The sequence below is a fragment of the Vipera ursinii genome (assembly GCF_947247035.1).
Source record: "Vipera ursinii genome assembly, chromosome: 1".
NCBI classification, from domain to species: Eukaryota; Metazoa; Chordata; class Lepidosauria; order Squamata; family Viperidae; genus Vipera; species Vipera ursinii.
Window position 1 is genome coordinate 293,702,961 of NC_139512.1, and position 14,890 is coordinate 293,717,850.

At 34.9% G+C, this 14,890-nt stretch overlaps 1 protein-coding gene across 1 annotated transcript in view; it reads left to right on the forward strand.

Annotated features, from left to right (window-relative positions):
* The window catches only part of BIRC6 (baculoviral IAP repeat containing 6), a gene marked incomplete at its 5' end in the record, with an annotated part of 141,333 nt that extends 126,665 nt beyond the window's left edge, over positions 1–14,668 (forward strand). Inside the window, 9 exon segments of the mRNA XM_083350685.1 lie at positions 1,403–1,613; positions 4,852–4,997; positions 6,036–6,146; positions 7,173–7,390; positions 7,889–8,050; positions 8,514–8,591; positions 8,986–9,174; positions 12,594–12,728; positions 13,974–14,668. Of these exon segments, the coding sequence (XP_083206811.1) occupies positions 1,403–1,613; positions 4,852–4,997; positions 6,036–6,146; positions 7,173–7,390; positions 7,889–8,050; positions 8,514–8,591; positions 8,986–9,174; positions 12,594–12,728; positions 13,974–14,153 (1,430 nt within the window). The 3' untranslated portion in view covers positions 14,154–14,668.
* Between the last annotated feature and the right edge of the window lie 222 nt (positions 14,669–14,890).

Below are 14,890 nucleotides of genomic sequence, written 5' to 3' on the forward strand. Positions count from 1 at the left end.
AAATTAATGGCTATTACCATATCTGACCGTAGCAAACATAACTGAATATTATATTAGGAAAATCATTTTTATTCTTCTTGCATTTATTTTATATTGAATTTGCATTTTGGATGGCTTTTTTTGTACTGTCAATCTCTAAACTGTCTTGCAAGACTAATAGCCATTTATAGCCAGTCTTCTACAAATTTGGTCAATTCCCCTTTAAGTCTGTTAAAATTAATGGCTATTACCATATCTGACCATAGCAAACATAACTGAATATTATATTAGGAAAATCATTTTTATTCTCCTTGCATTTATTTTATATTGAATTTGCATTTTTGGATGGCTTTTTTTGTACTGTCAATCTCTAAACTGTCTTGCAAGACTAATAGTCATTTATAGCCAGTCTTCTACAAATTTGGTCAATTCCCCTTTAAGTCTGTTAAAATTAATGGCTATTACCATATCTGACCGTAGCAAACATAACTGAATATTATATTAGGAAAATCATTTTTATTCTTCTTGCATTTATTTTATATTGAATTTGCATTTTGGATGGCTTTTTTTGTACTGTCAATCTCTAAACTGTCTTGCAAGACTAATAGTCATTTATAGCCAGTCTTCTACAAATTTGGTCAATTCCCCTTTAAGTCTGTTAAAATTAATGGCTATTACCATATCTGACCGTAGCAAACATAACTGAATATTATATTAGGAAAATCATTTTTATTCTTCTTGCATTTATTTTATATTGAATTTGCATTTTTGGATGGCTTTTTTTGTACTGTCAATCTCTAAACTGTCTTGCAAGACTAATAGTCATTTATAGCCAGTCTTCTACAAATTTGGTCAATTCCCCTTTAAGTCTGTTAAAATTAATGGCTATTACCATATCTGACCGTAGCAAACATAACTGAATATTATATTAGGAAAATCATTTTTATTCTTCTTGCATTTATTTTATATTGAATTTGCATTTTTGGATGGCTTTTTTTGTACTGTCAATCTCTAAACTGTCTTGCAAGACTAATAGTCATTTATAGCCAGTCTTCTACAAATTTGGTCAATTCCCCTTTAAGTCTGTTAAAATTAATGGCTATTACCATATCTGACCGTAGCAAACATAACTGAATATTATATTAGGAAAATCATTTTTATTCTTCTTGCATTTATTTTATATTGAATTTGCATTTTTGGATGGCTTTTTTTGTACTGTCAATCTCTAAACTGTCCTAACCCGCTGAGCCACCGCGTCCCTTTTTGATTTTACAATTACAGTTCAAAAGAACCAAAAGCATTCTAATTTTACTTCATGTTTTTCAACAATCGTTTATAAATAGATAATTTTATTAACTAAATAGAATCAAACTTAAATGTAAGTAGCTGGAATTTTATTTTATTTCTTTATTTTCTTCACTAGTTTTGGATATGGCAAGGCATGTCCCCCTCTATAGAGCTCTTTTGGAACTTCTCCGAGCTATTGCTTCGTGCACATCTATGGTACCATTGTTGCTTCCTCTGACTGGAGAAAATGGAGAAGAGGAAGAAGAACAGTTAGAATCCCAAGCTTCGGTTGGAACTCTGTTAGCTAAAATGAAGACATGTGTGGATACTTACACCAATCGATTGAGGTATTTCTTGAGATTGATCGATTTTGAGAAATAACATAATACTCCCCAAACAAACGCAAGGGAACTTTCATTTAATTCCATGACTTAGAGCAGAAAATCTTTAAATAAGAACAACTTACTTTGTTCTTATTTAAAAACAAATTTGGCCCATCAAATATGGTTTTAATTACTTCTGCTACAAGCTCCTGTTTCTCATTAGAATAGATATTTTGCAAGAACATTCCCACATGTAATAAAACTCAAGCAGTTGAGACTTTTTTTCTTCCAACCACCACTTCTGATAAAAAGTAGGAATCTGTCATAAAAAACCTTTCCAGTTTTACAAGAGCTGTCCATCTAAGAAATGGATAGTACCAAGAATGCAGGGGAAATGCAGTGAAATAGAAGGAAACATTAGGCAAAAATGACAATGTTGGCAGTATTCCAAAACATGAATTTCCCCTCAATATTTTAGCCACGATAATTTGTTGTGTATGGAAAACAAATTCATTGTTATGTACAAACCAGGGTATAATCCTGCTGAATATAGAGTAATGGGCAGAGATTTATACCTAGTATATTTATCCAATGTTAGCATAAGGCAAATACCAAAAAGGAGACATCAGTAAACAAAAGTAAACATTTGAAAATTTAGTTGCATAACTCTAGGAAATATATTTTTGTAACCAATAGATGCTAGAATTTTGGATACATTAAAACAATAATATTTAATAAATTGAGACAATTACACCAAAATTCAGAGTTGATGTGAATTTCAAAACAAGCATATTGATAAAAGTCAGGACAAAAATTATGAAACCAAATTTAATGTTTAAATAATATGATTGTGCAGCACTTCATAGGGACAATAACCATAACCAGTGCTTTTTTTGTAAAAGAAAAAGGTGCCGGAACTCACACATGTCATACAACCCACCTTGCCTACTCTACAAGGTTCCATCCAAAAAAGGTGCCGGAACTCCGTTCTGGGCGTTCTATGAGAAAAAAAGCCCTGACCATAACAATTGTCTACGCTTTCTTAAGCAAATCCATCTTACTCTGATCTAAGAGCTCATGTCCTGGGATCACATTGAATATTAAGCATTATCTTCTTGTTGGTGCTTCAGTTGTATTGCAATGTTTATCAAGCCACACCTAATTTTTAGTTTGTTTTAAAGCAAGGAATTGGAGAGAAAAGATAGCCCTCAATCTAGATTTTAAAACAACAACTAATAGTTGATTCTAGAAAAATTAAAACCTGGTGTAAACAGGAATCCTGTGGTGAGTTTTGAACAGTATATTTCTCCCATGGCTGGATTTAAATTATGTTTCAGCTATATGAACTTATCTTTTCAAATATTTATGGATATATTGAAAAAAGAATGAAATTGTTGATTCTTATAGGCCCAAACAGTGTCTATTGAATATTGAATATGCATATAGAATATAGAAATCTCAATTGAAATTTTCTTAATATTTGACAGCTGAAAATTATACCTTAATAATTAAATTTGGACAAAAAGAATAAGACCCAAATAAACCACGATTCATGTTGGTACATTCCTAACCTCTTTTTCTTCATAATGGAACTCATGCAGAAGATAGGATGCTTGTGACATGTTGTCATTGTTCTTCAGAAATAAATAGGTTCATTAATGAGTCATGCATTTCTAAAGAGCACCTTAAGTCCTTGAGGAACCTCAACATTAAAGAAAAAAAATGGAAACTTTAACAAGAGAACTAAAGAAATAAAATAGGTTCCCAAAATATACAGTAGAAAAAAAAATGAAAGAGTAGTCAACATCTTTCTCACTGAGAATAGAACATAATACAAGCAGAAAATATTGGGAAAATATAATGAAAACTATAGCAATAATTTGAATAAGATATATTAAAAACAGAAAAGTTATTGTATTGATTCCACAGAATTTGAAAATAATGATAATGGAGAAAAATATTATTGCCAACAAAAGGAGGCTATCACAGAAAAGCAGCTTGTTATTAAGCTTTAGAATGAAAACTGGGGGGAAATCTGGCTCAAGAGAAAGAATGTCTTTAAAAGGTTTAGTAAGAAGAGCGGACAGAATATAATACCATGTAAAAGAAAGCAAATGATAATCAGACAAGAAAAATAGAAATTAATAATATTAAAATGGAACAGGTTTGCCTGTCCCATGAATTATAAAATAAATAGAAATGGGGGCAGACAAAATATTTTAGAGCAAGAACAACGTATAAATAAATTTATGTTAAAGAGAGCATTCAGAATAAAGAAAATACAACAAAAATATCCAGAATCCAGAAGTTAGATTAAGAAAATCAGATCAAATTATAATTAGTATTTCTCCTGACTCCAGCTAATAAAAAGCTGTTACCACAAAAAGGGTTTATATTGAACAAAAATATTATTTGTTACACTGTAGAGGAAAGACAAATTAAAATCTGATAAAAGCAGTAAAAACAAGATGAAAAGTCACAGCCTATTAGCTTTACTTAGATGACAATTGAGATAAAACATAAGAAGAAAAATAAATGAAGAAACATCAAATTATTCAGACATGAGGAACTCAGAATAAAATTTAAATGCTAATATTCCATGCACATGTTTCAGAACTTAGCTTCAGCATCCTAATTATTTTAGTTTCTGAAATAGATTTTATACACTTAGTTTGCTAGGATTGAGAGAAGCTTTTTATTTATCAGCATTGTTTGGATAGAGAAAAAAGGAAAGAAAATGTGGATATATGCTTGTATACACAGACATGAAATCTGCTTTTATTGCAAAGCGCCTCCTTTAGAAGGAGGCGCTTTGCAAAAATCTTAGCACCTATCTCTCAGGTTTTTAACAACTTTGTTCTTTAGATGCTTAAGTGGCTATTTTGAAATCTGTTCCCAGCTGTCTCTGTATGTACATAGATAAACAAACCATTTTGTTTCATTCATAGTTCTAGCAGAAGTGTGCATGCACATATGGAAAACTAGGGACAGTTTTCATGTAGCCTCATAAGCCTTGCAAAAGATGTAGCTTTATTGCTTCAATATTGTTTTGTTAGAGATGTCCAGTTTATCAGTTTCAAAAAGAATGTGGTTCAAATTATACACATTAAAATTTATTTTTATTATATGGTTTCCACATTTTAAAGGTACATACTTGGTTAATCTTTCAAGGCATTATATTTAAAGCATGTTTCCTAAATATTTTCACTTCTATCAAAGTGTTTCTTTTTAAAATCTTGTCTAATTTTGATCTATTCTGTAGATCAAAAAAAGAAAAGTCAAAAACTGGAGTAAAGTCAGATACTTCAGATCAAGAACCAGAGGGGCTGACTCTTTTGGTGCCAGATATCCAAAGGACTGCTGAAATTGTTTACGCTGCAACAACAAGTTTGCGTCAAGCTAATCAAGGTAAATGAGCATGATTTTTTTGTATTCCATCTTTGATCAGTATTCAAGTTCTCAACAAGACTTAGATAAAAATGAGTTGAAAAATAGAAGATTTTGAACTATGGACAACAAAGATGATTAGGGGACTGGAGACTAAAACATATAAGGAACAGCTGCTGGAATTGGGTATGTCTAGTTTAATAAAGAGAAGGACAAGGGGGACATGATAGCAGTGTTCCAATATCTCAGGGGCTGCCACAAAGAGGAAGTCAAGCTATTCTCCAAAGCACCCAAAGGCAGGACAAGAAGCAGTGGATGGAAACTAATCAAGGAGAAAAACAACCTAGAACTAAGGAGAAACTTCCTGACAGCCTCCAGAAGCTGTGAATGCTCCAACATTGGAAGTTTTTAAGAAGAGACTGGACAGCCATTTGTCCAAAATGGTATTCTTCCGAGACATAGAAACATGAAACATTATCCTAAATTCTTTTGCATACATGTGTCAGGTGCGAAAGATCAAGGCCACACATGAAGTTCCAGTTAAACTGATTTATTGCCTGTGCACAGAATTCTAGTCAACTAACTGTTAGCATTATTTTGGTGCTAGATGGGGATTAAGGGAATTCAAGAAAGATTGGAATTAAGCAAGGCCTGTTTGGTGTCCATTTGTGGCAATGTAGAGACTCTAGGCTGATTCCCTTTGACTCCACCCCCACTCGCTTTACACATGTACTTTCAGTTGGACTACTTTGCTAGAGACTCTTGAATATCCATCAAAGAAGGCTATGCTACGAATACAAAATTACTGAAGCTTTTTATTCATTGTGCTTCTGTTTCTTTTTACAAATACTTTTTAGATAGAATGGGACCAAGCACAGAGTTGGATCCAACGAAATGCCTTTATGTTTGACTGTAGAGCCATCAGTGTAGTGTCTCCACAATTAGGATAAGCTTGTTTTTTGATTATGCAAAATGGTACTTCTGAATTTTTGCAGTAAAGAAATACTATTCAACAGTAATTTATTAAATATTATGTGTTTGTTGTAACCATTACAATAGAAAGAAAATTGGCTGAATCCTCTAAAAAAGCTGCAATGAAACCCAAGCCATTGTCAGTTTTAAGATCTCTTGAAGAGAAATATGTAGCTGTAATGAAAAAACTCCAGTTTGGTAAGTAAATAATCGGTATTATAGCATTTTAAAAAAAACCTAAAGGCATCTTTGTAGCTTTTGTTGCTTTGAGGCTTAATTTTCAAACACATTTTTAATGAAATATCTATATGAAAGATTGACAAAAATGATATTTTTATTACTCATTTGTAGTCCTTTTCAGAATGTGTTTAATTTTAGACAATGCAAGAAGATGCGACCACCCACAACTCCTGCCTCCAAAGATACATATAAGTTAAAATTTGCCAAAATTATTTTTCTGAATATAAATTACCTGACATTTAGTGCTTGTAATGGAGTAAGAGAAAACCAGCCAGTGCTAGCAAAGCTTTCAAGGGAAATACAACTTAGACAAATAAATTTAAAATAAGCAAGATAAGTAACATTGTGCAAATATATTTTGGGAGGCATTTCCAAGAATAAATATTAGTAAATAAAAATAAATATTAGTGTTACAGTTTGAGGAAGGGGTGTGTGTGTGTGTGTAGTATGTATGAAAGAGACAGAGAAATTTATTTGATGGCAAATAGCGGTGTTGAACACTTGTTTCATCCTACTTTGGAGGGAAAAGGGAGAATATGTTAAGGAAAAAACTAGCACAGTTACGCTTATAAGAGAGGAGTATGCCTTTGTCTCCTGTTTGTGAGCACCAGTAGGCATCAGATTGGCCACTGTGAGAAAACTGCTGGACTGAGGAGGGTCTTGCCCTAATTCAGGAGAGCTGTCCTTGTTCTTAAACGCAACGTGATAATTTACTCACCTTCTCCTATATTGTTATTGTATCATTACTGTTGTGTTCTGGAAGAATACCTAATTGGAATAACTTCACAGTTTTAAATTACCCAATATGTAGAGGTAGTGCAGACATGAACCGAGGGGAATTTGGACTGACGTTTTAATCTTTTAGAACTGTTTTGTGAAAATATTTTTATTTTCTCCTTTGTTTTTATTCAATTTGAGTATTTTATCCAGTGAAAATGCATTTTTGCTCTGCTAAGTAAGAATGTAATGCCTTTTTATTTTTAGATACTTTCGAGATGGTTTCTGAAGATGATGATGGAAAGCTTGTGTTTAAAGTAAATTACCACTACATATCTCAGGTCAAAAATGCCACTGATGCAAACAGTGCTGCTAGAGCCCGACGTCTTGCTCAAGAAGCTGTAACACTTTCTACATCACTGCCACTCTCTTCATCATCCAGTGTCTTTGTCCGCTGTGATGAGGAGAGACTAGATATCATGAAGGTAAAGCCAGACGTATATCCATTACGCTAGCTAAGTAATATTGATACTTATTTTGTGGAATTTATTGGACTTGGGAAGAGGCAAGGGGCGTTTTAGGCCAGAGTTTCTATACATCTCTTTCCCAGCTGATAGAATGTGATAGTTCAGTTAGTTCACTGTTCAAGTCTAGTTTTTAAGTTCTTATGGAAACAGGTTTGCCAGAAGCTGTCTCCTAAATTTGTTTCAGTTTTATGAATGGAAAGATGACAGAAGAGCAAAAAAGGAAACGGGAGAGACAAGTCATCGAAATTTAAAAAAAAACAGCAAGAAGTGAAAACTCATGGGAATATCATTAGTTCCCATCCCATTTCTAAATGACTATTTGGGAGAGGCCAAATAGTCATTTAGAAATAATAGTCAATGTAAATTTAGCCAAAGACTGTTGCTTGAAAAAGTAAATTGTATTGCAATCTGATTTCCTTTGATTCTAAATATAACTGAATTTAACTTTTTCAAAAGGTTTTGATAACTGGCCCAGCAGACACACCTTATGCAAATGGCTGTTTTGAATTTGATGTATATTTTCCACAAGACTATCCTAACTCGCCTCCGCTTGTCAACCTGGAAACAACTGGAGGACACAGCGTGAGATTCAATCCAAACCTATACAACGATGGCAAGGTAAATGACTGGTCAAACTCAACTGCAGACCAGTGGGATGAAAGCAGATCTTCTTGGTGAAGTTGGTTATCTACAGTTTTAATTTAGTAGGATGGCAATATACTCAGATCACAATTTGCTTTGTGTAAAATAAAATATGGTTTCCTGGCAATGCCCCATAAAATACTATTAGGGGGCTATATGTATATTTATATATTCAGATCCCACCAGTAAGTAGAAACCGGTCTCTGTGTATTGATTGTATTTCTGAATTCAGTGTATAACATCAGAGTTTATTTTCAGTGGAAGACCATGATGATGGGTTTTATAATATACCAGTCACCTCTTGAGGACAGAGGAAGACACTTTACTGTTTCTTAATTTACACAGCACTCATCAGCTTTGGACAGGAGAAAAGCTTGTAGTAGCATTTATGAAGCCCATAGGATTGGTGTCCTCAGTGGTTCAAAACCTTTATTTTCAGGTTTGTTTAAGTATACTCAATACCTGGCATGGAAGACCAGAAGAAAAGTGGAATCCCCAGACGTCGAGCTTTCTACAAGTATGTAACTTTTTCTTCATTGGTGTGGATGAACAAGAAAGCGTTTACTGAATTATACCACAACATATTTAATCATTTAATTGTTTTATGTTAAGTAACAAATGGAAATGGATCTGTATTGACAAGAAAAAAAATGGCAAAAACACAAGCAAAGTGCTCCTCCCACGAACAGTATCAACTATTTTGTGAGCGTTTTTTTTTAAACCTTTTTAAAGGCACACTAGCACTTTTTAAGCTGTTACGATAGCATATAAGCACTTAAGCCGAAAAGAGTATCATTTTGTTAACTTGAATTGATCCCTGCAAAGGGGCAATATTAATATTCAGTTATTTTTATTTTTTTTCATTAGTTCTAATGTTGGCCTATAGAAAACATTTCTTTTTCTTTCTGCAGGTACTGGTCTCTGTGCAATCGCTCATTTTAGTTGCAGAGCCCTATTTCAATGAACCAGGCTACGAAAGATCTAGAGGAACTCCAAGTGGCACACAGAGTTCCAGGGAATATGATGGAAATATACGGCAAGCAACAGTTAAATGGGCAATGCTTGAACAAATCAGAAATCCTTCCCCATGTTTTAAAGAGGTTTGTGATGGTGGTTTTCCAGATGATCTAACTGTTGTAACTCTAATGGTCTTCTATTGCACCATAATGTAATCTAGCTAAGGATATGGCCTGAAACAGGGATCCCCAACCCGTGGTCCGTGGACTGGTACCAGGCCGCGGCATGCCAGCAACTGGGCTGCACAAACAAGCAAAGCCCCCATCTGCGGGATGCAGGCAGCACACAAAACCACATCCCCTCTGGTCCGCAGAAAAACCTCTCACCATGTAACTGGTCCTTGGTGCCCAAATGGTTGGGGACCTCTGACCTAAAATATGTGTTTATCATAGAGATAAGGCATATAGATTACTTACTCACTGCTCAACTAGATGTCTTTGCTAAGCCTACCAGCAGTACTTTTCTTGTTCCTCAAGAAGTACTATTCATTCACTCAGCAGGGTGGGGAACAGGCCCAAGACCTGTGGGAACCTAACAGGGCAAGAAGTAGACCCAAAACCTGCAAAGACCTATTGGGGCAGGATGAGAGGGAAGATGGGGACAGGGGGCTGCTGCAGTGTCTCTGGGGTGTTTCAGCAATTGTAACTTCAGGCAAGTTTGTAAGTCCCTTTGCTCAGCACCATCATAATTTTGTATGGTCTTTACCTTGAAGATTACCTGTATGTTGATGTGTGAATTTACTAAAGCTCTATTTTTCATAGTCATAAACAGCTCTTTCATTTTCCCTACAAGAGTTCACAAAGAAAAGTACTAGAAATAGTTCTGCAAATTTCTATTATATAAAGGGAAACCTCATTTTAATATACTAATTATGGGGGTGCCAATTAATCATAAATATCTGTTTAAAGGAACTAGCTATTCTCCCAAGGCTTGGGGATGGGTAGACATAAAACCCTTGGCTTGTAGATATTTGTATATATAGTGTATTCTTTGGATGGATGGCAAGTAGATATTGTATATATACATTTGTATATATTGTATTCTTTGGGTGGATTCAATTTTGTTTACTTACATGTATTATGTATTATTTTTTATATTGTTGCTTATTTTTATATTGTGAGCTACCCAGAATCATTTTGCAGTCAGGCAATGTTTAAATCTAAATAAATAAATTATATCATTGCCAGAAATTTATATCATATCTGTAATGACCTTATTTGTACAGTTGAGAAACATGTACATTTGAAAAACCAAATCAAAGAGGTAATATGTCTTCCCGCAAATTTAACATTATTAAAAAAACATATTTTGGAAAAAAAATATTTTATATTAAGAAAATTGTTTTTTTTTATTTTATTTTATTTGATTGGCTCAGTGTCCCATATCAAATTATGCATACAAGTTTAGAGTACATGCTAAAGAAAGAATACATTCAAGGAATATCTTGTTTTTTGAGATTAGGTGGCCAATTATGTTTTTGCTAAACAAAGTAATAATTAAATCCTGTTCACTTCCTTGAAGTTTCCTCTGTACTATACTTGTTTTGTTGGGTGTAGCATTCCTAAAGCATTTGCAATTATAAAAATTGGCAGTAGAAACTGAATTACTGATTTATAATTTAAAAAATGGTGAGCCTGAACATTGCACAGAAAAGGACTCTGATACTTAAAATACAATAAAAGCAAGCCAGACCACTAGCTTCCACTTTTTAAGGCCATGAAATGTTTAAGACAATTCTAATGAAATACATAGTTGGCTCCTGTTCTCCTCTTATCTGTACATTTCTTTACTTACTGCCAAACTTAGAAGTGACCTTGCAAGCTTCCATTTGGAGCCAAAATAAATCATGCAAAGCCCTCGCCTTGTTTAAGATTATATATGTCTCTCTCTCTCTCATTATCCATCAATCATATTACCCCCACCATTGTAATACATTAGTGCTTAGTTAACTCCTTGTGATTTTTTCTAATATAGTATATACAGTAGGCACTGTTGCCAAGTGTTTTTTGTAAAATTTTCTAAAGTATTATGTACAGTTAACAGATAGAATATCTATTGGCATTTTTTCACTGCAAAATCCTAATGGTTTTTGGTCCCTTGGTCTATTAGAAATTTGTCCAATAGTAGCATTAAATTAACCTATTATTATTATTATTATTATTATTATTATTATTATTATTATTATTATTATATTATTATTATTATTATTATTATTATTAATTTTATTTATATACCGCCCTTCTCCCAAAGGACTCAGGGCGGTGAACAGGGCAGATGTATAAAATACAAAAAATACAAAAGTTAAAAGGAATTAAATATAATGCCCAAGTAAAAAACGATAAATACAAATATTAAGAGCAATAAAAAAAAAACAACCCACCCCCTATCAGGCCAAGCCGGCTTGTTCAAACAAATGCGTTTTCAGATCGCGTCGGAAGGAGCGGAGGTCGGGCACCATCCGGAGCTCAACCGGCAACCGATTCCATAGGTCCGGGGCGCCCACAGAGAAGGACCTCCCCCTGGGGGCCACCAATCGACATTCTCTGATCGGTGGCACCCTGAGGAGGCCCTCTGTGGGAACGCACAGGGCGGAGGGAAGTTGATGCCGGCAGCAGGTGCTCCCTAAGGTACTCGGGACCCATGCCATGTAGGGCCTTAAACACCATTACCAGTACCTTGAATCTCACTCGGAAGACAACTGGGAGCCAATGCAGCTCACGGAGTAGAGGTGTAACATGGGAGTATTGGGAAACTCCCAACACGACTCTCGCGGCTGCATTCTGTACCAGTTGGAGCCTCCGAGTGGTCCTCAAGGGCAGCCCCATGTAGAGAGCGTTGCAATAGAAACAGAAATAGATCAGTGCATAGAGTGCCCCCCTTCCTTCAATTGTATTTAAGGCTTGAGAATTGTACTGCAAAACCTCCCATGTTCTTAGCAAAATTTTTTATATTTTTTTGTAATCTTAACCAGTCGTGATTAATATTCAGAGAGGTTGTTTTTAAACCATTTCTCATTTCTCAGACCATTTCTCAAACGTAGAATCTGTCAGCAGTGCTTTAAAGCAGCCATGTCTTTTCCCACTGTATCTGCCCCATTAACTTAAAAAATGAAGGTGTCCTTTTCATGTTCATGAACATCAGAAGCATCGTGAAGCTCCAATTGCTCTTAATGTACAGGATCAGGGCTTTTTTTTAATCAAAGAACGCCCAGAACGGAGTTCCGGCACCTTTTTTGGATGGAACCTTGTAGGGTAGGCAAGGCGGGTTGTATGACGTGTGTGAGTTCTGGCACCTTCTTTTTTTTTTTTTACAAAAAAAAGCACTGCGTAGGATAAACATGCGGATATATTAGATATATGTAATATATTAGATATATTAGAGCTGTATATATTAAACACTGGGCCACAGTTTGATAATCCAAACTGTGCCATGATAATCCAATGGAGTGTGCCGTGTAAATTCATAGCTAATTCTTATTTCTGTTCCTATTCTTTTTTTATAGGTTATTCATAAACACTTCTACTTGAAGAGGATAGAGATAATGGCTCAGTGTGAGGAGTGGATAGCAGATATACAACAGTACAGCAGTGATAAACGGGTAGGCAGGACTATGTCCCATCATGCTGCAGCTCTAAAGGTAAGAAGCATTCACTGAGCAGCACTGCCCTCTTCAGATCCATTATCACCTGATAAGAATTTACTTTGTATTTTGGGCCTTTCTGTGTGGAATTTGTTCCCTGACATATGCAGGGCAGCTACTTCACCCCAGCTTTTTTAAAAAAATTTTATTTTATCCAACAGTGTAAATTTGTCTGGATCTCTGCTCCACAGAGACAAGTCTTTAGAAATTTAGTATTTTTTTTTCAGTTAGGAGAAGTAGGTCCCCTGCCAACCTAGCTTCTTACCAAATGTATGATGGAGAAGAATGGTTACTTAAGTGCAGCTATAATTCTTCTCAGAAGCCACCATTTCAAGTCTCAGGAACTGAAAGGACATCTTGAAAGCTGATCCTAGTCATCTGTGCAATGCATGGGATGTGTTTCCCATAAGCTTCCTCTTGGTTTTGTATAAGCATATAACCCATGTATGTGAATTCACTGATAAATGCTTGAATCAGCTTCAGTTACAGGTAAAGCGACCAATTTTTCTCTTGATCCTGCACTTACATCTGTTTGAATGTACCAGCATTCCTAGGAATGCTAAAAACTTAAAAAATGAGAAAGGTCTTATAAAAGATGGTATATCCAAGCAATCTTTAAAGTATGGTATCAAATGACATGTATAAATAGCATTAGAATGTACCGTTTGTTTATTTATTAAATGTATGTGCTTACAATACAATAAAATCATGAATATTAAAATATTAAAATTAAAAAGAATTAGATCAAGACTAAAAACCAAGAGCACAGTTTGGTGGTATGATTATTCCACCAACCACCTCCACCGTGGAGTGTGCCTCCTTTGGGACTCCAAGCCAACCAGCAGAACCAGTTTTGAGCCCCTTCTGGAAGGCCAAGAGGGTGGGGGTGGATAGCAAGATTCCAAAGGGCAGGAGAAAAGGCTCTTCTCCTAGACCCCCCCCCCCCGCTGAATGTGGCTACTGTAAATTTCTTTAAGGTCTGGTTTTTGGTTTGTGAGATAAATCACTCTCAATATTATTCTTTTTTAATACAGTCCTGAGAAATGAGTCCCATCCAGTTCAATAAGACTTGTTTCTAATCATTTCTGTACAACTTCTGCTAGTCCTTAATTTCAGCAGGCAAATAGCAACCATCTTTAGCTATTATCACCATATGAAATGTATAGTGGTTTTACTGTGATGGAGTCTCGGGCTCAAAATGCTGTGAAAGGGAATCTTTCCTATCTATGTGTCTGTGCACAGCGTCACACAGCTCAGCTGCGGGAAGAGCTTCAGAAACTCCCCTGCCCTGAAGGCTTGGTCCCAGATATGGATGATCCTGACGAGCGATGCAGTGCCATGACTAGTATTGAGGACACACTCTTACACGAGCAAGTCAAACCAAGCAGCAGTAAAGACCTCCCAAGTGACTTCAAATTATGAGCTATGTTGACATGGACTTGATAGACACACAAGGCTTTGAAGCACAAGCCAAATATGTCAATATTTGTATCTAAGAAGCTAATTATGTAATAGGTAAAAGAAATTGAAACTCTAATATGCCCTTCAGGATATACAGTTTAATTCAAGATGATCTTTTATTTACCTGTACAAGAGTGTAAACTTTTTTGTGCTTTTATTTTCCAATTGTGAGAACCACTGATTGGTATGTTTAAAAGTTATGTATACAAGAATGGATAAATCACTGTTATATAAGGGAAGCTACCTTAGGAAAGAATGTTTACTGAATGTTTATTATTTTTTTTTACTTGTAGAGTGAGGGCAGTTGTAACAGAATATATATTGGTCATTCTTACAGCTACTATTTAAAGTCAGACAGTTTTCACTGAATTTGATAGATTTTACGTTTGGCCATATCTCCATTCTCATATTTGATTTCTAAAGAGAACCTTCTGTATACTTCAATAAAGATCAAATGGACATGCTCCGTCTTATGATTTACTGGTACTGTTTTTAATGATCTTGCCATGAATACATTATAGTTGGAGACTTGCACTTGTATGACTGAATTTATTACAGTCAACATATTTAATTTTATGCTTAACTAATTCTAAAATGCAGTTGAAATAAATGCACATGGTTTTACCTCAGCCAAAATGTGGACTACTCAATCTTTTTAACATTTTTATTAATAACTCAGTGATTTCTACTCAAGCAGA